Source organism: Musa acuminata, chromosome BXJ2-6, assembly GCF_036884655.1.
Source record: "Musa acuminata AAA Group cultivar baxijiao chromosome BXJ2-6, Cavendish_Baxijiao_AAA, whole genome shotgun sequence".
NCBI lineage: Eukaryota > Viridiplantae > Streptophyta > Magnoliopsida > Zingiberales > Musaceae > Musa > Musa acuminata.
Window position 1 is genome coordinate 7,631,049 of NC_088343.1, and position 22,103 is coordinate 7,653,151.

The 22,103-nt window shown below is 39.7% G+C and overlaps 2 protein-coding genes across 3 annotated transcripts; one reads left to right on the top strand and one right to left on the bottom strand.

Moving 5' to 3' along the window:
* Positions 1 to 2,475: 2,475 nt before the first annotated feature.
* On the top strand, positions 2,476 to 8,154 carry LOC135614572 (uncharacterized). 2 transcript variants are annotated; one of them, XM_065112068.1, is made up of 10 exons: positions 2,476 to 2,727; positions 2,876 to 2,936; positions 3,094 to 3,628; positions 4,333 to 4,366; positions 4,586 to 4,780; positions 6,310 to 6,399; positions 6,853 to 6,918; positions 7,011 to 7,102; positions 7,230 to 7,277; positions 7,789 to 8,154. In XM_065112068.1, exons 3-10 carry the CDS (start codon positions 3,270 to 3,272, stop codon positions 7,904 to 7,906), a joined length of 1,002 nt encoding a protein of 333 aa, XP_064968140.1. In that variant the 5' UTR covers positions 2,476 to 2,727; positions 2,876 to 2,936; positions 3,094 to 3,269; the 3' UTR covers positions 7,907 to 8,154. The 2 variants fall into 2 exon arrangements, with proteins under 2 accessions (XP_064968140.1, XP_064968139.1); XM_065112067.1 differs by lacking the exon at positions 2,876 to 2,936.
* Positions 8,155 to 9,777: 1,623 nt separating this feature from the next.
* LOC135613767 (ABC transporter G family member 20-like) lies at positions 9,778 to 10,701 on the bottom strand. Its single transcript, XM_065110805.1, has one exon. The coding sequence runs from the start codon at positions 10,699 to 10,701 to the stop codon at positions 9,778 to 9,780; it is 924 nt and encodes a 307-aa protein (XP_064966877.1).
* Positions 10,702 to 22,103: the final 11,402 nt, after the last annotated feature.

Consider the following 22,103-nt stretch of genomic DNA (forward strand, 5'->3'; position numbering starts at 1 on the left):
ACATTTGTAAATATATCTGTCATTGTATTTTGCAGGTCTCAAAGTGGTTATCGAGATGATTGCAATGGCAATGATTACATCAGCTTTAAAGCACGCATTCCCAATCAAGGAACAGGAGGCAGCATTCCCTGCAGAAACCGTAGTCGAAGTGTCGACCCAAGCTGCAATGAGAGACATGAACATTGGGGCGATAGCCATGGCCAAAGCAGTAGCAATGTTCAGAACCAGACGCGAAGCCGAAGTAGGAGGCTGTTTTGAAGTATACTGAATGTTCCCACGCCATTCAAGGCTATTGGGTGTGCGTTAAAATTGGGGTCAATGGCGCTTGTTCTGATGCTTGTCTACCGTAGTGAACCATGCGTCGATATATGACACCATTTTCTGTGGTGAATGTTCCCATACCATTGTAAAGTTTGTGTGTATGTTAAAATTGGGACCAGTGACCGATATTTCAACTTGTCCTTCTTTTGTGAACTTGCATCCATGAATCGTCACTGTTGGATAACTTCAAGGCTTAATCAATGATCTTTAGCCCTTATGTGTGTCTGATGTTGCTGTTTGTAGGATGATGTTATTTGCTTATAAAGTGCAGTTAATGTTTCTGCAGCCCTTACGTATGTCTGCTGGTGCTGTTTGTTTCTGCAGTACAGTTTTAAGTACATCTACACTGATCCCTATTTGTTATGGGAGATGGAAGACAAGGGCAAATCATCTTTTGCCTATGGAACGCGAATCACTATAGTTCATAGCATTCTTTCCATTACTGATGCTAAGGGCAGAACTGAGAGAATATTTGGTCAGTCGTGTTCGTTTGGTCGAACGTATGTCCGTTTTCCAAGTTTTAGTTGAACTTCGATTGGTGCAATCGGACAGCAACCTGCTGTCTGTTCACTCTCGTTGTCTCTATTTTGGGACTAGGCTCGAGCGTTCCTTATCTACGAAGCAACACTTGGGGGAGAGTGATAAGTTCGTCGGATTGAAGGACTCCAGTTTTGAATTCCTCTTTGATTGCAACGTCTATTCTTATCCAAATAAGACTCCGGTCGGGATGAGATTGTCAATGATCCTATCATCGGAAGATCGACCATGAGATCCTCTTTTCTGGATGGTCTGTCTTCTTAATCTCCACAGCGGGTGCTGAGGAGGGTTGATGTAAGATATTTCGGCACGCACGAGGACAATTTTGGTGCTTGCATTGTAGCCACCACAAATCTTGGTTGGAACGTGTACTGATCATTCAACATTTGTCAACCTCAATACCGGCAGAAATCACGCGAGGTCTCCAACAATGGCATTTTGTTTTCAGGTAAATCGAGCTCCGGTTCTTCGATGCATTTACGACACTTCCACGTTATGCGCTCGACATTACTGATATTTAATCTAGCAGGTGGCTTCCACTTGGACGATTAAGCGCAAGAGGCATCGGTAAGGTGGGTTCACCCCCTGCTTGTACTGAGGATGACGCTGGTGAGCCGCTTCAAGACGAAGCACAACAATGACGCTGTGCAGGTGGGCTCTCCTGAAAGCAAAAGAAAATGGCGTCGCTTCTGGGGTTGGCCAAAGAAAACGTGCCAGAAGATTAGTCAATGATGTATAATGATTAACTTGGATTGGTGATATTAGGACGCCATCCGAGCTAGGATGAAAATGGTACCCAAGATGTAATTCCCCATTTGTTCCTTCCCCATTGTCCTTGTACTTGTTTATAATAGATTATTATACGGACAAACATAAACATTGGTGATGTAAGTTTTTTCCTCCAAGATTTGAGTTAAGAGACTAAATTCTTATACTCGAAGTTAACGAACTTACCGGATCCTGTCACTGAAAGAGCTATGAATCTACGCAACCTGTTGCGGTCGGGTTGGATACGGATAAATTTATGTCGGTCTTTGGTATCCCGACCCGACCTGTTGGACTCTGACCCGTTGGCTTACCCAGCAAGATGCCTTGGAGACTCCAACCGTCGTCGTCTTCGGGGCCCTCCCGCTTTCCCCGACGCAGGGACAACAGCATCCGCACGCAATCGATTCTTTGGCGCACATTTTTTGATGCTAGGCTACCCTGCAAACATGCTGATTGCTTTGTCGTGCGCATCGCGTTCCCAGACGGTCGATCTATGCGGTAGGGGTGCGGGACACGGTCAGGCGTCGCCTCCTGCTCTTCCTTGGTAACTGGGAGAAGGAAGAGATTCGAAAGCGACGGGAGTCTGCAAAGATAGGTACCAAACACGACACGAAAGTTGAGCCTCTGTTTGTTTATGGAGCTGTGATCCAACTAAAGTGCTTCTCGTTGGGTGCGAATCGAAGCTTGTTTTAAAAGTAATTAAGAAAAATAAATAAATAAATAAATAAAGCAGAATGACTGATCCGAAGTCGGCATCGAGTCGGTGTTTTCCCTCCAAAGGAGCGAAGCATCTCATTAACCCTCTGCTTTTCGACTGCGAGTATCCACTCCGCTTTTCCTTTGCTTTCCTTTCCTTTCCTCATATCATCTCCTCTTTATTCCTTGCAAATCACAATAAATTAATAATTGCGCGTTTTTACCTCTTTGTGATGGAAAAAACCAGCCCAAAGTTAAGCATCTTTCCTCCGTCGTCATCCCTTGATCAGTTGCCAAATTGCGTGGGTCTTGTCTCCTTTCGCTTGCTAATGTTCGCCCGCTGTGTTGGACGCTAAGTGCATTTTTACAGACGTCTCATAGGTTTCGCGCATTTGGGTTCTGCTGGTGAGTCTTCTCTGATTTCTAGTTGTTTCTTGATCGTTTCGGTTCTTGCTGAATGTTCGTCTGATCATTTGTTGCTGGTTTTCTCTATTTTCCCCTCCTTCCTTGTCGTCCTTTCTCTCTCTGTTATCGACGACCTATGAATTGGCAGGTCCATTGCAGACGAGTCACAACCGGTTGATTTTGATTTCACTTTCACTGGTTCTTGTGAGGTTCTCTTTCCCATTTTGTTCTTGTGTTACGCCTTGTGAAAAAAATGCAGACTTTTGAGTTATGCTGGAACTCTTTGCCCCTTTGCTCTCTTATTTCGTGTTGATGGTGATCTCTGCTTACGAGTCCTGCTCGTTAATCGCCTTTTATTCGTTTTAGAATTACGGGGAACCCTAGAAGCTGTCAACAAACAATTTGGCCATGTTCCATCCCTGAGTAATTTACAACTCCGCATGCGTTGAGTGTTTTAGAACAAGCGACATCGAGTCGGGAGGACGAAAGAAGCAGCGGAAACAGTAGCGTCATTGATTATAGCAGAGGGAAAAAATTGCCCCATGCATTTCTCAACAGTGCCTTCATCAGATTCCTGGCAGCCGGTTTTGACGGCTGATTCTACGGACGCATACTATTGGTTGAATTGGAGAGTTTTGCTATGTGCTATTTGGGTGTTATCTTCCATGATCATTGCATCCATTTTGATATGGAAGTTTGAAGGTTCGAACACAGAGACAGAAGGATCCTCGCCAGAGAGCCACTATCCTTTGTACGAGGATGAGCTATGGAGACCTTGTCTCACAGAGGTCCATCCTGCTTGGTTGCTGGTTTTTCGACTTATAGCCTTCGCCATACTTCTGGCATTTCTTATCATCAATGTCGCTGTGGACGGAGGGGGCATCTTTTATTACTATACCCAGTAAGCCGATTTTGCTTTTCAGTAGAAGACATAATTCTTTCCAAATGCTGGATTAATTATTTCTAAATCACGTTTTGCTTGTCCATGTCTAAATATTTTCCAAGCATAACATATTGATTGTATTATTTAAACCTGGTCATTGTGTTCTTTTTTGTCCCCTCACTCGTTTTGCATTATGTAGGAATTCTACTGCTTTTTTTTTTCTTTTGTATATATTATATTTCATTCCCAAAGTTGATCCTTATCTTTCCAAAGTTGTTGTAGACTATTAGGTAATCCTCCTTGAGTAGAAGGTCCTCTACTTGACCAACCACATATTACTTGTATGGTGATGGACTGGCGGAGCACGATGTCCTTCACATGAGCAATTTTAGACTTTTCTTAGCTCAATAATAGTTCCACTGTGCACTTTTGCATGTTTTGTGTAGGGCGTAGATCCTCTGGTTGTAGCATCAGTTACAGGATGGCTTCTTCAGCTCATGAATGCAAATTTTTAACCTGCTTTTGTCTTGTAAAATATGTTGTGACCTTGGCTGCTCCTATCAATTCATGTAGCTTGGTTTTTCTTTCTGCATCTTATTATCTGTAAATTAATTATATTTAGCATATTGTATGATTGCTAATGGCATTACATCTTGCTCTATTCATAATTCAGTATCTTCTCTGTTTTTGAAGATCTTATAATCTTTTTTCATGTTGGCCAGGTGGACATTCATTTTGGTCACCATTTATTTTTTGGTATGTCCTTAAACTTTGAAGATTGCAAGGCTAAATTTCTTGTATTTTTTCTTTTCTCTGTTTCCATGTTGATTGATGCTCCCTTTTGTTTTCCTTGTGTGAATAATATTTTGGTTAGCATGGATAACTTTTCTTTCACCTAAACCATTCCAAGTGCTCATAAATAATATTTTGGCTAGCATGAATATGCATGGCTCACACATGAAACTACACTTCTAGCTTGGCTCAGTGCTGTCTGTCTATGGGTGCAATAAGTATCTTCGTAAAGTTACTGGGGATAAAGTTGCCGTCACAAGGTCAGATGCAGAGCATGGAACATATGCAGCTCCTGTGAATGGTGCGAATGGAATTATTCAGCAGTCTGGTGTGCGTGCAGCTGGCTTTTGGGGTAATTTGTTTCAAGTAATCTTTCAGGTATTATCTTTTCTTTTATTTAATTAAGTAGTCATATTGCATGTTTAACTCATGTAATTGCTCAGATTGAGCATGGTGTAGTCACTGACTTTGTAATTTTTGGTAAATCGTTAGTTGATTGTTATTAAAAATGAATCATGGCCAACATAAATCTGTCTGTATAATTGTAATACCATAAGCTCAATCAGTTTTTGCATATATTACTTTTTGTTTGTCTTGCTTTTGAATATTTATTGAAACGTGCCAGGTGTATAAATAACTTCCTAGGATGCCTTTATTAGGATTTTAGAGTTTGTGGTTATATTGAGGTTTCTTGAGTAAAGGCAAGTAATTTTACCGAGGTGTATCGGACTGTCGAGTATGTCAAGTTATGCAAGGGTAAATTTGTTGGAGATGGCTAAATTTCTGATGATCTGAGAATCTTGTTCTTGGTATTATCATGGTAATGATTGATGATGCCTATTTTAACAGGGAATGGGACATAGGAAAAAAAAATTAAAAAAAGGAAAAACACAAATAATTTGAAAATTAAGATAGGAAAAGGTACAAAGAATTTAGAAGTTGAGATATGATAGATGCACTAAGATGCTATAGATATGACCAAGACTCGATCACGTCATGTAGCTGAATTCCACAGCATGACAAGGTAATTCTTCTTTATGATTGATAGGTGAGGATCTACTTGGGGCAATTGAAAGAGGTATTGCAGCACCTCCTCTGAGCTGCATAGTCTTACAGCATTTTGCTTTCGAATTTCAGCAGTTCATGTTTCTGATGGATAGTACTGAGACATTAAGTTTGAAGGTATTTAGGAACAATGTATTTGTTCCAAGAATTAAGCCAACATCAATTGTCCAGGAAAAAGTACATGAAGATTCTAATGGGAATGTTGGTTTTAATTCATCTACATTTTTTTCTTTTTTACTTGTGGCAACTATCTTCTGGTCCTAAATATACAATTTTGTCATTAATTTTGTGGATAATTTTTACTAGCATGTCATTAAATCTATGGTTTGTATTGATTTGGTCCTTGGCTTATTAGTGCTTTGTCATTAAAAGATGAAGATGTAGTCCTGTGGTTTGCTTTGCCAGTTAACATTCTTTTAGACTCTTTTGACCACTGGAGGTTTTCTCCATTGTTATGAATTTTGGCACTGAACAGCATGGTAGACCTTCCTGCAACCATCTAGAATTTAAGTCAATGTAGCTAGTTCTTCTCTTAGTCAGTTCAACCTTCTTTTGACCACTGGTGGTTTTCTCCAGCGTTGTGAATTTTGGCACTGAACAGCATGGTAGACCTTCCTGCAGCCATCTAGAATTTAAGTCAATGTAGCTAGTTCTTCTCTTTTGTCAGTTCAACCTTCTTTTGACCACTGGTTAACATAAGTTCAGCTAATGAGAAGACGAGACACTCTGCATAGAATTATGATATTTGTTGGCATATTTATCTACTAGCTTTTGTGTCAAAAGCCTTTTCTTTCATATACTTTTGTATTCAGGTGAACTGATATGCCTCCTAATGTTGCCAGACAAGTGCAGGTGCCGTAATGCTCACTGATTGTGTCTTTTGGCTCATCATATTTCCATTTCTGGCCATCAGAGATTATAATCTGAATTTCGTAAGTATGCCTGTTCCAAGAAATTAACTTAATTTTTATTGAGACTAGAAGGCCAACAATGATGGTGAACTTCAACCGAGAAATATTATGATTTATCTTCTGGCACATCAAGGACATGCAAGCATGGTAGACTTATTAATTCCCTGATGGAACTGCTTCTTCTTATGGTACTTGCAACAGGGTGGAGCCTTATTTTAGTGGGTCAACCGTAATATAATTTGCCTACGCTCTTGATTCTCAATTAGACATCAACAAGGACTAAGTGATAATGTCATCGAGTCATTGCATGCCTGTTATAGGACTCTTGTGCAAACTCTTAAGAGAATCACCCTTTTGTGCTTGATCAGATTTGGTTTGAACAAGGCTATAGCATTTCTCTAAGGAAAAATAAGATACATTGGACATCAAATATAGTTCCGTCATTTACAACGGACATTTGCTTTTGTATTGCAGGTACTGATTTGTATGCACTCGCTCAATGCAGTTTTCCTTCTTGGTGACATTGCCCTGAATAGCTTGGTAGGTTTTTCCTTTTCCATTTGTGATTTAATTGGAAAAATTTTACAACATAGTATGTCCATTATTGACACTCTCTCATGTAATTTTACTAGAGTTTCCCCTGGTTCCGGATTGCATACTTTCTACTTTGGACCGCAATCTATGTCATATTCCAGTGGGTGATCCATGCATGTGTGGATATCTGGTAAAAATTATTTGATTTCTTTGTAGTTTATACCACAGGAAATTATTTTTGAGAAAAAAAAAAGGTTTCATCACTTGATCTGTTACTAAAATTTAATCGCTTGTTCTTTTTTTTCTTCCTCCTACAGGTGGCCATACCCATTTCTTGACCTGTCCTCCACTTATGCACCTATATGGTAAGTTGTTTTATTCAGATAAAATTTGATTCTTTTTGTCTAACACCATGATTAGAGGAGTTCTGCTGATCCAATTGGATATATTTTTCTTTATAGTTTTTCAATTGAACTGCTGCTTTCTTTTGTCTTCAAAGGAGTCCAACTGACTTTTGTTAACTGTCTTCACAAAGTTGCATTTTTGACATGCTTTGTTGGAGTTTCTTGAAATTAGCACTCCGTCGAGCCTCTCGATTAATTTCCTAAACATCCGACATTGTTAATTTGACAACGAGCCAATTTGCTATGTTGAAATAAATCCAACCAAGTTCAGCAATATTTTATCTTTTAGGATGGTCACCACATTGAATTGGTTGGTGCAAAGCAAATTAGGAAATGGGCCTTGGTTTGATTTACTGGCTGTGTAGACCTTGATTCTCTCTCTTGATGTTATAAACTTTGCCAAACGTGGAAGATGAGAACTTTTCTTACCATAATTTGAACTTGATACTTAATCCCTTTCATGAAACTGCAGGTATTTCGTGGTGGCGGTGATGCATATCCCTTGCTATGCTGCATTTCCTTTAATTATAAAGATGAAGCACATTCTACTCTCCAGATGGTTTCCTCTGTCCTATTCTCCAACTAAGTAGCTGCCTACTAAACAACTAGCGGCCGATGAGAGTACAAGAAGTAGTTCTTCCGTAAAGATCGTGGCCAATTGAAAGCAGCTAAACCGGAAACTACCGTCGGGAGGAGCTTCATCTGAGTGGGAGACACTTTGGGTTATGACCACACGGAAATGACACTGACATTATCAGGGCTCGAGAAAATAGATGAAGATTGGCTCCTTATACTGTTGTGAATTTTGCTTTTGGATATGCTGTAAATTTTATAGACACATCAAGCATTCATATTCATTCTTTCAATAAATCTTTCATATCAAAATTTTCCCTCCTTTTTAATTTTCTCGAGTATCTAAGACCCCTCCCTTCTTTCAACAAGTAACATTTGAGAAAATGTGATATTTTTAACATTTTAGCGGTTCAACTAAATCTCTTGCACAAACGTTCTACAGCAAATTCGTTCATAAAGCATCCGTCCATGATAATAACTATAAAGCAATTGCTCGATGATAACACAATCAATTTCATCTATAAAACCGTCTCCCAATAATGATGTGACCAAACAAGTAAGTCATCATGTTTTAATCCTTTACACTGAAATATAATAAAGGATGAATGGTAAAGAAGATTGACACAATCATCCTATAGTGATATCGACTCATCTCTACCATTAATATTTATTCATCTTGATATGTTAATTAAGAGTTCGATATTTAGTCTCACATTAGTTAAGGAGTAGGAGAACCAATGACTCGTAAGTTTGTTGGATCATCTTTATCTTTAATAACTCATGAGCTTCGAAAGGATAAAATCATACGATGAGCCCACCAAAATGTAAAACCACCAAAATGTAAAATCGTGGATATGCTCATCGTTCAAAGTAATAATTTTTATTTATCACGTGTATATATATATATATATATATATATATTCTGAATCATCTAATATATATTTTTATTTGAAAAGATCACAGGTCGAATTTCCAGAGAGGGCTCTGACAATAACTAAGATTACTAATATGTTATATAACTAAATTCCACCTTAATAACACTAAAATTCGTTGTTGCGCGACGATGCCGTGTATTTTATTTATACACGACAGAAAGAGACGGTGACAGTAATTATAAAGAGCATCTCTGTTCTTTCACGCACCCCCACACCGTGGATGTTTTCGCAGTACATCTGCGCCCGTGTTGGCTTTGGCAGTTTGCGTTGGCCCTTTGCTTGTCTGCTTGCAGTGTGGCTTTTGCCCTTTTGTGAGGGGTCGCCGAGGAGGACGAGATGGGACTCCCAGAGGCCAAGGAATCCATCCGTGCCCTTGCCCTTGCCCTTGCTGTTGCTGCTTCTGTCGCTTGGCGGCCACCACCACTGCTGCTTCTCTGCTGCTATAGCAACAGCTCCAACAATAACAACAATCATAACAGCGTGACCTCGCTTTTCTTATATACCTCTCCTCTTCCGCGACGAAAAGAAGGAAAGCCTCGTTGAATATGGCAGCGACATCTGTGGCTTTCCGTGCCTGCCCGCGCTCGTGTTGTCAACTCCAATCCTGAGGCCATAGAGCGCTAAAGTGGCCCCTCGAGGTCTGCGGAAATACAACGAGCCAGAGAAGAAGAGAACTCTGCCTTGCTGCACGATTTCTTACGACTTGTTATTTTCTCCTCTCTTCTCTTTTTCTTTTCTGGGGTTAACCGGGTGAAGTTTCAAGAAAAGGGAAAAAAACACGAAGACGGATTAAAATATCCGTGATCTTTGCTGAAGTTGGAGTTCGCTTCTGATGTTTTGGGTTCCATCAGGGTTCCTGTTTGGATTTTGTTGATTCGCATTAACCCGAGAGGGCAAGTTTTAGGGGAAAGGTGGCTCCTTTTGAGGATTGGCAGAAAAAAAAGGTGGTTTCTTCAAGGATTTGGGCAGGAGGATGTTTCTTCTTTTGGGTTGCCGAAGACGGCGAAGAATTCCGGGAGGCCTTGCGGGGGCCCGCTGTACACCGTCTGGCCGCGCGAGAGGAAGATGAGGCGGTCTAGGAGGCCAAGGATTCGGTAGCTCGGCTGGTGCACTGACATGATCACCATGCTCCCGCTGCGAGCGATCCTCTGCAAGACCTGAACCACCATGAAAGCGCTCGTGGAGTCAAGCCCCGACGTGGGCTCGTCCAGGAAGAGGATGATGGGGTCGTGAACGATGTCGGTCCCGATGGACACCCGGCGGCGCTCACCCCCAGACACGCCGCGGTGACCTTCGTCGCCGATGATGGTCTTCGCGGCCGACCGGAGATCGAGCTGATCAACGAGCGCTTGCACGCGCTCCTTCATCTTGGATGCCGAAACCGAGCGAGGTAGCCGGAACTTGGCCGCGAACATCAAGGTCTCCTCGACGGTGAGCATTGGGAACATGAGGTCGTCTTGCATCACGTATGCCGATATCGCCTTGAGGAGGCGGCCCTCGAGTCTGTCGCCGTTGAGCGTAATGCATCCTCGGAGGCTAGCCCTCTCGATGCGGTTCGCCAGTGCGTCGATGAGAGTGGTCTTCCCGGAACCGCTAGCGCCGAGCACCGCCAAGATCTCGCCCGTCCTCACCTCGCCGGAGATGGAGTCCAAAAGCTTCCTGGTTCCGCGGAGCGACTCCGGCCGTGTTTCATTGTTCTTCTTTCGGAAGAACGGGAAGCTGCGAGGCTCCTTGACGCTGTAGGACAGATCGGTGAAGGAGAGGACGAAGTGGCATGGATCGACGGCGGCGGCTGTGGCCAGGGGGTGGTGGCAGTACTGGTGGGCGAGGAGGGGGCTGGGGCTACTGAAGGGGGTAAGATTGACTTCCTTGGTCATGGCCATGAGGGAGAGGCGGGGCGGACGAAGGATGAATTGGACGATTATATATATATATGTCCCATTTTTATAAGAAGAATGGTGTAGGAAACATCACGCAGTGCATGGAAATCCAAGTGGCTGATATTTTGTAGTATAGATCTATTACTGGTTGTCGGAATTTGTTTTGTTGCAATGAGCCTACTAAATTCTGTATTTTCCACTAATTCTGGATAAGGAGAGAGGTCAAAATCCATGACTTCTCTCTCTACTCGTTCCTGTCAGGCAATGGCATCTCTCCATGAGGGTGAGGTAACCTACCTTTAAGGTGAGTTGGAATACTTACTGAGATCACGGTGGAAAAGCAGAGCTCGGCGATCATAAATTCATGAAAGCTACCTTTATCCGTCGAGAGCAGCAGTCCGCCTCCGATTACAACGGGCGCAAGCTGTCTGCCGCACTGTCACACGAGATAGGGGTGGCATTTATTGTAGGAAATTAGAGAGGTCGTCCGTCTTGTGTCCCTTTGCCCTCTACGACGACGATGAACCTGAAATATCTTTGGCAAATCCGATCGATAATGGAAGGCGAGAAGATACATAATGCCAGTGGACTTCTTGAGGGTAATTGATCTGCGTACCCAAATGAATCACGCAGTCCTCCTTCTCCTTGATGGCAGCATTTATGTATAGCATTCGCCTATGTCTACTTTCAATGGACTCGATGGAGCATAGCAGCTCTGATAGATAGTAAGAAAAAATTAGAATACGTTCCAATGATTGTTGGATGGACAAGCAAGCGTTCACCCCCTCTCTCTCTCCTCCTTCCGTTGGTATTTTTATGGCGACTTCCCAACTAATTTGCCATGAATTCCATGTTCGAAAATAAATAGGTTGGCCCATCTATTAAGTTTGCGAGCCGGTATTCTTTTACAAATCGCTTCTTGTGTCTCGTTTTCAAAATCTATAAAAAACATGTTGAACAAGATATAGACACTCATCATCCCAAGTCTTATCGGTATGAAAATTCATTGCTACACTTAATATTTTTCGAGAGATGATAAAATAAGATATTTCGTGCGGGAAAACCTACATTTGATTTTCTTAGGAATACCATGTTTTTTTTTTTTAATGTATGTTTGGTCTCTAAAAGTATAGATAACTTATTTAGGTTAAATAAGAAGGAGAAGAAGAATATGATAACGGTGGGGTGGTATCTTCTGAACTGAGAATTAAAATAAAAGAAAAAGCAGTCCCCTTCGAATCGAAAGCTGGTGGTGGAATAATGGTAGATGTCAGAGAAGAGAGTTGAATGGTTGGGAGTTATCTTTAACTCATGGAGCCGAACAAATGAGATCAAAAACATAAATTAGCAGGTCCACCACCATTGATGGGGGAGACAGGTCACAGTGCTCATTCAGTGCCCTGTCTAGTCTCAATCACGATGCCTCTTCCAAAGTACTCCGCATTCAATGGTATGAAGTAGAGATTCGTATGGGAATTGTCTCGCGAGGAATAAGGAATGAATTGTATCTCATGTACTATTCAATACATACAATATTACTCCTCAAAACCTTTTCTAGCGTACGTAAGATGTTTCTACGTACGTTTTGTGTTTCTAATCTATTCTCCGGACGTATGTTTCATCTCGAGGCATCACTTGTCTCCCTTGAATCGGTAAATCCTGTGTGGTTGTGCGTTCCTTGTTTTTGAACAATAATGGGTAGCTGAAACAGTCGAGATTATATCCGATATATGAACATGTTTCTTCACGTAGGCAGATGACTATGTTTGAGAATTGATGATGTTTCTTGAGACAAAGATTCGGGAAGTTTATGGAAAAAGAAAGAACAGGAATGGGAGCAACCGAGAGATTTAACACGAATGAAAACCAAGTCCCTTCAACCTTTAGTTAGCAACTCTAATGTAATATCTGCAAGGATAATAAACTTGTTCGAACGCTTTCCGGTGCATAAGAAAAATAATAGAATCTAATAAATAATTACATTGTAGGTGCTCTTGTGATTGTTTCTAATAAATCTAAAGAATGTTGTATTGAATTTTATATTTTGATGATGAAATTAAATGATAAGTTTATTAGATTAATATATTTTTGAGAGAAGTGACATAAGAAATACTTTGATCATGGACTCAGACCATCGAATTATCTATTATTGAGTAAGAGGGTCGAACATCATGCTAAAAAATTATAGTGTTAAAAATTATACATCAAGCTAAAGGATTGATCGATATGCTAAAAGTCAGACTTCGTGCTAAAGATTCGAGCATTGTGACAGAAAAATTAGATATCGTATCGAAAGATTATATATCGTTAGAAAGTCGAATTACTGTTAGAACAAGCAATATGCTGAAGGTTTAAACAAAGTGTTGAAATATCAAAAGACATGTTGGAATAGTATTCAACATGTCCAAAGCTTCTAAACATATCATATGTGTAGTTGACTTATTAAAGTTTTAATCGATATCATTATATGTCAATTTGAATTGGTATTAGGTTAAAACCATGTCAATTTATAAATAAGATCATTAGACTTAAACTAAGGCCAAATTGAGTTAGTTAAAAGATCAAATCGATAGCTTAGGTAGTGATATCATTAGGCCTAGGCATTAGTATCAACCGATAGAGACTATTTAATTGTCAACCTTTTCGGTAATGATACTGCCTAGGTTGATGGTAGTATCACTTGAGTCCAAACTTGTACTCTAGTTATGGTAATAGTTGTTGGGCTGATGGCCCATATTCAGCCCATGTGGGCTTTATCAGCCCACAGCCCACAGCCCCTCTTAACCTAACCCTAATTAAGATTAGGGGGGTATGGTGGCTGCGTTTTAGAGGCAGATTAAAGCTATAAAAAGGCAGCAACGAGGCAGATCTTTGGAGCCATGAGATTCCACAGAGAAGAAGGAGAACAAGGCAGAAAATGAAGAGAAAGAAAGGGAAGAAGACAAGGACAACGCAGAGAGACTGTTCTCAATCATTTAGCAGTGTTCTCATCTCAGGTTAGATCAAATCTACAGTAGGCTCTTGCTGTGATTACTTGGGAGGTTTAAGATATTATGGGCAGTGACGTGTATCCCAGTTATTCTCTTGTGGTTGTTGCTAGGGTTTTGGGCAAGAGATTGAGATTTGTACATTCATTATTCTCATAGTGGATTATCTCTAGTTTGCCCCGTGGTTTTTACCCTTCACATAGAAGGGGTTTTCCACGTATATCTTGGTGTTCTGTTTGATTGTGTTTCCATTTTATTCCGCTGCGTATTTTGGTCTTCTAGTATTTGTTCATATACAAAGGTTATTCCTATTTATATCCCCATCAACTAGTATCAGAGCGAGGTTTTGGTGATTTAATTTTTTGTATTTGAACATGGAGGCCAGTAATATTTCTCGCATGATTAGTTTGAATGGAAATAATTGGATGATATGGAAACCAAGAATGGAAGATCTCTTGTATTGCAAAGATTTGTATGGACCTTTGCAAGGGGATAGTGTAAAACCTACAACTATGACAGATGATGAGTGGAAGAGGTTAGATCGAAAAACAATTGGGTTTATTAGACAGTGGCTTGATGATAGTGTCTTTCACCATGTTTCTACTGAAATTTCTGCATATTCTCTTTGGAAAAAATTGGAAAGTCTCTATGAAAGAAAAACAGCTGGCAACAAAGCTTTTTTGATCATAAAACTTGTGAACCTAAAATATAGAGAGAGTGCTTCTATTGTTGAGCATTTGAATGAAATACAGAGTATTACTAACTAGTTATCCTCTATGAAAATGTCTCTTGATGATGAGTTGCAGGCATTGTTACTTCTCAGTTCATTACCAGAAAGTTGGGAGACACTGGTGGTTTCCCTTAGTAATTCTACACCAGATGGTATTGTCACTATGAGTCAAGTAACAAGCAGTTTGTTGAATGAGGAGTTGAGAAGAAAGAGTTCAGCAACATCTCAGAATGATTCACAGGCACTTATCTCAGAGAATAGAGGAAGGTCAAAGTCTAGAAGCAGTTCACGTATGGGTAGGAGCAAGTCAAGATCAAGAAAAGATATTGTTTGCTATAACTGTGGTGAGAAAGGACATTACAAGAACCAATGTAAGCAACCTAAGAAGAACAAGAAAAAGGGAAAAGAAGTGGAGTCTACAGAGTCAAAGAATAATACTACAGCTAGAGTGCAGGGTGGTGATTATTTGATTTTGTCACCTTCTGATGATATTTTTTCTTGTGTGTGTCAAGATCTTGAGTGGGTGATTGACACAAGTGCTTCTTATCATGCTACACAACGGAGGGAGTTTTTTGCTACATACAGGTCTGGAAACTTTGGTGTTGTCAAGATAGGCAACTATGGCACAGCAGACATCATTGGCATGAGTGATATCCATTTAAAGACCAACCTTGGCTGCAAGTTGGTACTTAAGGATGTGAGGCATGTGGTTGACTTGAGGCTGAATTTAATTTCAGTTGGAAGACTAGATGATGAAGAGTATGAAAGCAGATTTCACAGAGGGCAATGGAAGCTCAGTAAGGGTTCTCTTGTTATAGCTAGTGGAAAGAAATGTCATACTTTGTACAGGTTGCAGGCTAAAGCTTATGGTGAGCAGTTAAATGCTACAGAGAAAGACTTCAGTATGGAGTTGTGGCATAGGCGATTGGGACACATGAGCGAGAAGGGGCTGCAAGCTCTTTCCAAGAGAGAGGTATTACCAGATCTCAGAGGTATACATCTGAACCCTTGTATTGATTGTTTGGCTGGTAAACAACATAGAGTTTCATTTGCTAGTGCTGCTTTGTCTAGAAAAATGCATGCCTTAGACCGTGTTTATACAGATGTATGTGGTCCTTTGAGGATAAAAACTCATGGTGGATCTGTTGATGTTCTTGGTATAAGTGGTGCACTTTATTTTGTCACTTTTATAGATGATTTTTCCAGGAAAGTTTGGGCTTATACTTTGAAGACCAAAGATCAGGTTATTAATGTCTTCAAAGAGTTTCATGCCAGGGTTGAAAGGGAGACAGAAAGGAAATTGAAATGCATAAGATCAGATAATGGTGGTGAGTATACGGGATTGTTTAATGACTATTGCAGGTCACATGGGATCCAACATGAGATGACAGTTCCTGGTACACCTCAGCATAATGCAATTGCAGAGAGGATGAACTGCACCATCATGGAAAAGATCAGATGTATGCTTATGCTTTCACAGGCCAAGCTACCCAAAAGGTTTTGGGATGAGGCTTTGAGGACTGCAGTTGATGTGATCAACTTATCACCATGTACAGCCCTAGATGGTGATGTTGCAGAGCATGTATGGTCAGAGAAAGATGTTTCCTACAGGCATTTAAGAGTATTTGGTTGTCGTGCATTTGCACATGTTCCAGATAATGAGAGGTCCAAGCTGGACGGTAAATCTAAAGAATGTATTTTTCTTGGTTACTCACATGATCATTTTGGTTACAGGCTTTGGGATCCAGAAAAGCAGAAGGTGTTCAGGAGCAGAGATGTGGTCTTCTTTGAGGATCAAATCTTTGAGGATTTGAAGAAGAAGGCACCAGCCAAGACTTCTGCAGAAGGATTAGCAGATTGTGACCCAGTTATTCCTCCAGTATATCAGGGTGATGGGGGAGATGTGCAGAAAAATAGTGTAGAGCCTGATGTTGATTTACCTGCAGGACATGTTGAGCAAGAAGAAGTAGGAGAGCAAGTTCCCATAGAACCTCAGTTGAGAAGATCTTCTAGACAACGTCAACCTTCCAGAAGATACTCTACAGATGAGTATGTGATGCTTACTGATGCAGGTGAACCAGAGAGTTACCAGGAAGCAGTTGAGAGTGAGCAGAAAGATAAGTGGTTAGTTACTATGCAGGAAGAGATGGATGCTCTTCAGAAGAACCACACTTATGATTTGGTGCTGCTACCAAATGGAATGAAGGCCTTAAAGAACAAGTGGGTTTTTAGGTTGAAGACTCAAGAATATTATTCTCAACCAAAGTACAAAGCTAGATTGATTGTGAAAGACTTTTGTCAAAAGAAAGGTCACTTCATGTTGTGCTCAGAACAGAGTCCGTCAAGTGATGAGGAGAAGGAGAAAATGCAAAAGGTTCCTTATGCTTCAGCAGTTGGAAGTTTAATGTATGCAATGGTATATACGAGGCCAGACATCGCATATGCAATGGGTGTTACTAGCAGATTTCTTGCAAATCCAAGCAAAGAGCACTGGGCAACAGTGAAGTAGATTTTTAGATATCTCAAAGGGAGCTCTAAGGTTTGTTTAAGCTTTGGAGGTGGACCACCTGTGTTAACAGGTTACACAAATGCAGATATGGCAAGAGATATAGATACGAGGAAATCTACTTCAGGTTATGTACTTACTTTTGCAGGGGGAGCTGTGTCATGGCAATCCAGGTTACAAAGATGTATTGCTCTCTCCACCACAGAAGCAGAATATATTGCTGCTACAGAGGTATGCAAAGAAATGTTATGGATGAAAGAATTCTTACAAGAATTGGGGCTGAAATAGGAAAATTATGTGGTGCATTGTGACAGCCAAAGTGTCATCCATTTATGTAAGAACCCAAAGTTTCATTCCAAGTCAAAGCATATAGATGTCAGATACCACTGGATTCGAAATGTATTTGAAGAGAAGCAGTTGCAGCTTCAGAAAATTCATACAGATGACAACGGAGCAGACATGTTGACGAAGACCTTACCAAAAGAAAGACAGGAGATATGCCGACAGTTGGTCGGCATGGCTTTACATTGAGGAGTCATGGGACAGCCTCCCTTATGGGCTGAAGGGGGAGGTTGTTGAGCTGATGGCCCATATTCAGCCCATGTGGGCTTTATCAGCCCACAGCCCACACCCCCTCTTAACCTAACCCTAATTAAGATTAGGGGGGTGTGGTGGCTGCGTTTTAGAGGCAGATTAAAGCTATAAAAAGGCAGCAACAAGGCAGATCTTTGGAGCCATGAGATTCCACAGAGAAGAAGGAGAACAAGGTAGAAAAGGAAGAGAAAGAAAGGGAAGAAGACAAGGACAACGCAGAGAGACTGTTCTCAATCATCTAGCAGTGTTCTCATCTCAGGTTAGATCAAATCTACAGTAGGCTCTTGCTGTGATTACTTAGGAGGTTTAAGATATTGTGGGCAGTGACGTGATCCTTGTATCCCAGTTATTCTCTTGTGGTTGTTGCTAGGGTTTTGGGCAAGAGATTGAGATTTGTACATTCATTATTCTCATAGTGGATTATCTCTAGTTTGCCCCGTGGTTTTTACCCTTCACATAGAAGGGGTTTTCCACGTATATCTTGGTGTTCTGTTTGATTGTGTTTCCATTTTATTCCGCTGCGTATTTTGGTCTTCTAGTATTTGTTTATATACAAAGGTTATTCCTGTTTATATCCCCATCAATAGTATCATCCCGTACCAAAAAATCTTAGATAATTTAAATTTTTAGTTCTATTCTTGAAGTTGGTCTATAAATAACCCACTTAAGCTTTATTGATGGAGCATTTATTCATAAGCTAAGAAGTATTTAAACTCTCGTTTTCAGTATAGTTTGAATCTCCTTCTCTTGGATTTAGTTATAATTCTAAGTTATAAAAGATATAAGATGTTACGTAAAAAGATAGTATAAATGTTATCTCCTATTTTGAAAATAAAATAATAATAATAATAATAATATTTTCTATCAGAAGAAAGTTCGATAGTGAAAACTGATGACATCGATCGATGAATTGTGAAAAAAAAATTATAAAAACTATAGTTGGTCTTCCATGCACCTATTACACTTTTTTTTTCTTATTTATCTTCTATTTCATGTTGTAGTTTAATTTTTTTTTTTTTGGAATGATAGATGTCCTATTAATTCAATGCATATCTTGCATGTTATCTATGTTTTTAGTATAGTTACATCTGTTGAAAATTTGAGATGATACCTTGCAGTCCTAATTTAGAAATCAAATTTTATTTTCTTGCTTGGTATAGTAATTTAAAAATATTAATTTTTATTTGTTTATTTATTATTATGATATAGAAAATAACTATTAAGTATTTCAAATAGAATGAAGTCATATATGTTAATATATTAAATAAAAATTAATAATAAATAAAATACGATAATTAAAAAAAAATCCTTGAAGGAAGGGCTCATCTCCTTCTATTTAATGGGAGAGATTTTATTTTTTTAGGATAAACTATATTGTATGAAGTTCAAAAATATTTTTTGGTCCTTTAAATATTATTGTTAGATTAAAATATATTATCTGAGTTTTTTTTATATTTTTGATCCTTTTAAGGTTTAGAATTTTATTGTTTGATTATATTAGGTTGAAATTATTCATGTCATATATATTGAATATATAATTTTTAATTATTATTAAATTAAGAATGCTATTTTCTTGTATTGAAGTTTATCTTTTCATCTTATTTAATCTATTATTATATATTTTTTAATATATTATTGTTAGTGAATATACATTGTCATGATTTAATATTGATGAAATTGTATAAGAATTGGATTGAAATAGCCCGTCTAAGCCCAACTCATAGGTTAGGCCACAATCCACTAACTAGACCCAATTAATATATCGAGCCTAACCCGTAGGCTAGGCCTTAGCTCATAGGCTAATTGAGCCGACCTAATATGGACTGTCACGTGCGATACACATGATTAGTTCATGGACTATGAGTTAAACCAACCTGATGCGATGCATGCAAAGTCATATGTAGTACATATAACCAGTATATGGGCCGGTCCAACCTAGCTCAATTATGTAATCATTGGATTTGAGGCCAAATATTGATTAGTTTAAACTAGACTTTGATTAATCTATATCGATTTAAAGTGATTTCGAATTAGTTAGATTTATTCAATTCAGTTTAACTTAAATTGAATCAAATATAATCTAAATCATAGTAATCTATGATGATTCCAAACTAATTAAGTATTAGAGATCGATTTAATTAAGTTTTAATTTGATCATTCAGTTGGATAAAGTCTCCTTATCCGTTTTTGGGAGAATACTCTTTCGAATATTTAATATACATCAGTGGGGTGATTAATTTTTTTTATCATATATTTATTTTTATGGAGAGCAAAACTTTTTTCTACCTGATAGAGTTAATGATTCTTCTAAGTTATTTATTCGACTATTATTCGAAAACATGTGATTCGGTAAAAAGAAAACAAAAATTAAGATGTGAGTATTGTAATGCCTCCTACTATGTCGGAGATTTATGTTCACAGGATTGGGCGAACAGGAAGGGCAGGCGCTACAGGAGTATCTTATACATTTTTCTGTGACGGGGACCCTTTTAAGTTGTGAAAATTCTGAAGGGGTCTAGCCAGCATATTCCTTTGGAATTGCAGGATATGACATCTCGTGGTGGATACGGTGAAAAATCTTGGTGGCGGAGTTCCGGTTACAGTGCTGCAGCTGATAGTGGAATAAAATGAATAACTTTATTATCATTAATAGAAAGAACTCCGTGGTATAAATTGCCTTATCAGTACAATTAGAAAGCTTGAAGATTTCTCCGTTAAAGTTGACTTACATTTGTAAATATATCTGTCATTGTATTTTGCAGGTCTCAAAGTGGTTATCGAGATGATTGCAATGGCAATGATTACATCAGCTTTAAAGCACGCATTCCCAATCAAGGAACAGGAGGCAGCATTCCCTGCAGAAACCGTAGTCGAAGTGTCGACCCAAGCTGCAATGAGAGACATGAACATTGGGGCGATAGCCATGGCCAAAGCAGTAGCAATGTTCAGAACCAGACGCGAAGCCGAAGTAGGAGGCTGTTTTGAAGTATACTGAATGTTCCCACGCCATTCAAGGCTATTGGGTGTGCGTTAAAATTGGGGTCAATGGCGCTTGTTCTGATGCTTGTCTACCGTAGTGAACCATGCGTCGATATATGACACCATTTTCTGTGGTGAATGTTCCCATACCATTGTAAAGTTTGTGTGTATGTTAAAATTGGGACCAGTGACCGATATTTCAACTTGTCCTTCTTTTGTGAACTTGCATCCATGAATCGTCACTGTTGGATAACTTCAAGGCTTAATCAATGATCTTTAGCCCTTATGTGTGTCTGATGTTGCTGTTTGTAGGATGATGTTATTTGCTTATAAAGTGCAGTTAATGTTTCTGCAGCCCTTACGTATGTCTGCTGGTGCTGTTTGTTTCTGCAGTACAGTTTTAAGTACATCTACACTGATCCCTATTTGTTATGGGAGATGGAAGACAAGGGCAAATCATCTTTTGCCTATGGAACGCGAATCACTATAGTTCATAGCATTCTTTCCATTACTGATGCTAAGGGCAGAACTGAGAGAATATTTGGTCAGTCGTGTTCGTTTGGTCGAACGTATGTCCGTTTTCCAAGTTTTAGTTGAACTTCGATTGGTGCAATCGGACAGCAACCTGCTGTCTGTTCACTCTCGTTGTCTCTATTTTGGGACTAGGCTCGAGCGTTCCTTATCTACGAAGCAACACTTGGGGGAGAGTGATAAGTTCGTCGGATTGAAGGACTCCAGTTTTGAATTCCTCTTTGATTGCAACGTCTATTCTTATCCAAATAAGACTCCGGTCGGGATGAGATTGTCAATGATCCTATCATCGGAAGATCGACCATGAGATCCTCTTTTCTGGATGGTCTGTCTTCTTAATCTCCACAGCGGGTGCTGAGGAGGGTTGATGTAAGATATTTCGGCACGCACGAGGACAATTTTGGTGCTTGCATTGTAGCCACCACAAATCTTGGTTGGAACGTGTACTGATCATTCAACATTTGTCAACCTCAATACCGGCAGAAATCACGCGAGGTCTCCAACAATGGCATTTTGTTTTCAGGTAAATCGAGCTCCGGTTCTTCGATGCATTTACGACACTTCCACGTTATGCGCTCGACATTACTGATATTTAATCTAGCAGGTGGCTTCCACTTGGACGATTAAGCGCAAGAGGCATCGGTAAGGTGGGTTCACCCCCTGCTTGTACTGAGGATGACGCTGGTGAGCCGCTTCAAGACGAAGCACAACAATGACGCTGTGCAGGTGGGCTCTCCTGAAAGCAAAAGAAAATGGCGTCGCTTCTGGGGTTGGCCAAAGAAAACGTGCCAGAAGATTAGTCAATGATGTATAATGATTAACTTGGATTGGTGATATTAGGACGCCATCCGAGCTAGGATGAAAATGGTACCCAAGATGTAATTCCCCATTTGTTCCTTCCCCATTGTCCTTGTACTTGTTTATAATAGATTATTATACGGACAAACATAAACATTGGTGATGTAAGTTTTTTCCTCCAAGATTTGAGTTAAGAGACTAAATTCTTATACTCGAAGTTAACGAACTTACCGGATCCTGTCACTGAAAGAGCTATGAATCTACGCAACCTGTT